Here is a 2,170-nt window from a genome sequence, read left to right on the forward strand (position 1 = left end):
ATCATTTACAATTCCCATTAAATTATATAATTCAAACTAATTCTGGCTGTATTTTCTGTACTACTAATTGCATTAATCTGCCAGTTTTCAGTTTTTTTTCCTTTGTAAACCAACTCACTTTGTGTTTCCATCTCTTAACTAAACAGGTTTTTTTTGTTTATTTCTTTCACAGAACCATGATGAACAAATCAAAGGCTGAGTGAGCCGTGACCTTAAAGGAGACATATCCTGCAAAATCCACTTTTTTAGCTGTTAAATGTATTTTGTGTATTTTACCTGGTGCTGCATTGTTTTGAACAGTTACATCAAATGATTTGTGATGGGATTTCCAAATAAGGTCTGGATTTATCAACTAAAATTTGGTCTTCATTCTCCTCTGGCTCTGGTCCAGACTCCAGCTGTAAGGCTGGATGTACAAGTATTTTATTTATTTTTTTGTTGACATCTTTCAGTTAATTTCTAAATGATTTTATGTGTCACTATATTGTCGTAAACCCCTCTATCAAACTGAAATGGACCGGTCTAAAAGCTGGAGGGAGGTGGGGTGTGAAGTGCCTCATTTGAATTTAAGAAACAGCCTCAAAACGAGTTGATCTGAAATGCACTAAAGGGGTTAAAGAGGGGCTTGTGGAGTTAAAATAAGAGAATTCAGACCAAAGCTTTGCAGTTCCACTTCATATAGATTTAAATGTGAAAAAGGATTTAAAAGTGTGATATGTCTCTGTTTAAGGGTGTCCCGTCTGCGATTTCTAATCTATTTTAGGGAAGGAAGAGGCTAAAAAGATGCGAGTGTATAAAAGAAAATGTTGAGTTAGGAGTTTAAATTAATTCTACCTGCAAAGTATGAGTTGTTGAACCTAAGTAAAAGCCTGAAAGAAACAGGAAAGTGTTCGACTTCATGCTCTGAAAGTTTAAAAACAAACGCAAAAATGTGGTTTTATACAAATTACTGCTTTTGTCACTTATTTACTGCTAAATCAGCATTGGTGTGTACATAATGTGAAAATAATTTAATCATAAATGTAACAAAGAACCAAAGGATGAACTAAATCAAGTTTCTTCCTTCAGTGTAAAGTCCAGGAGCAGGACGGTCTTGAAAAGAGAAGAAAAAAAAAACGTATTTACACATTAAAATATTTAGTGGAAATGTTGCCTAATGGCTTAGATTTTTACATGATATTGAACTCTTTCAGTATATAACTTTATACAGCAGTGCCACGGTTCAGCTCCAGATGAACCAGTTTGGGGGTTTTCCCCACCGTTTCATGCTCAGCATTGTTTTGGTTTTCACGTGATTTTTCGCCTCCTTTCTCCCTCTTTTCATCACCGGTCCTGTTAAAAAGACAGAAAATGATCAACTTTATGCTTCAGTGACAAATATTCAAATCTGACTCCCAACAAACGCAGCTCATAATGTGTCCGAGACGATTTTGTCTGCAGGATCTGGGAAAGAACAAAAAGTAGTGTCTTTTACTCTCATCAGAAACGATCCTTACTTTTTCTTGAAGAGTTTCTTGAAGGAGCTCCTGAATCCTCCCTTGTCTTTGCGACTCCTCTCACTGAGGGGTGTGTGGTTGTTCTCCTCGGCCCCGCCCATCCACTTTGACTCGTCCCTCCATGACTGGTCACCAGGGTCCTGATCAGGTTGAATACCAGGTTTTATTTCAGTCATTCACAAAATACTTCATTTCTGTTAAATAATGTGTTTTTCAGTTGTAAATCTGGATGAGATTGTGAGATTAAAACTGTTAAAATGTTACTACGCTTGTTTTTTATTAAAAATACTTAATAATTTATCCACTTTTTTTATTTTCACCCACAATGTTGAGCAGTCCGTGGAGATCGGAGCTCTGTTTGTCGGCGTTCCCCAGGGGGCTGTGGATTTTGTGCGGCGGGGTGGAACATTTGCTGCCCTTGCTGCCCTGACGCTCCAGTTTGGCGTGGCTACCCAGTGCCCCCCTTTGGAGGTGGTCTGACAGAGGCCCTGCATCCAGGCCACTCGTGGAGTTCTCCATCTGCAGACCATTCAGTGACTAGAGACCAGAGAAGATAAAAATGTTGCTTGTACACATGTAATTTGAGAATACAGCAGGCAAAATAAGTATTGAACACGTCAACATTTTCTCAGTAAATATATTACTAGAGGTGCTAATGACATGAAATTTTCACC

At 38.1% G+C, this 2,170-nt stretch overlaps 1 protein-coding gene across 2 annotated transcripts in view; it reads right to left on the reverse strand.

The window, feature by feature from the left end:
* Nucleotides 1–950: 950 nt before the first annotated feature.
* arhgef33 (Rho guanine nucleotide exchange factor (GEF) 33) overlaps nt 951–2,170 on the reverse strand; it is a 12,903-nt gene continuing 11,683 nt past the window's right edge. For both annotated transcript variants that reach the window (XM_014017577.1, XM_014017576.1), the window contains exons 15-17: nt 1,821–2,033; nt 1,497–1,636; nt 951–1,332 (exon numbers count right to left, since the gene is read on the reverse strand). In XM_014017577.1, the coding sequence (XP_013873031.1) occupies nt 1,203–1,332; nt 1,497–1,636; nt 1,821–2,033 (483 nt within the window). In that variant the 3' untranslated portion in view covers nt 951–1,202. The remainder of the gene's footprint in view (nt 1,333–1,496; nt 1,637–1,820; nt 2,034–2,170) is intronic.

The sequence above is a fragment of the Austrofundulus limnaeus genome, unplaced genomic scaffold, assembly GCF_001266775.1.
Source record: "Austrofundulus limnaeus strain Quisiro unplaced genomic scaffold, Austrofundulus_limnaeus-1.0 Scaffold172, whole genome shotgun sequence".
In the NCBI taxonomy this organism is placed as follows: Eukaryota; Metazoa; Chordata; class Actinopteri; order Cyprinodontiformes; family Rivulidae; genus Austrofundulus; species Austrofundulus limnaeus.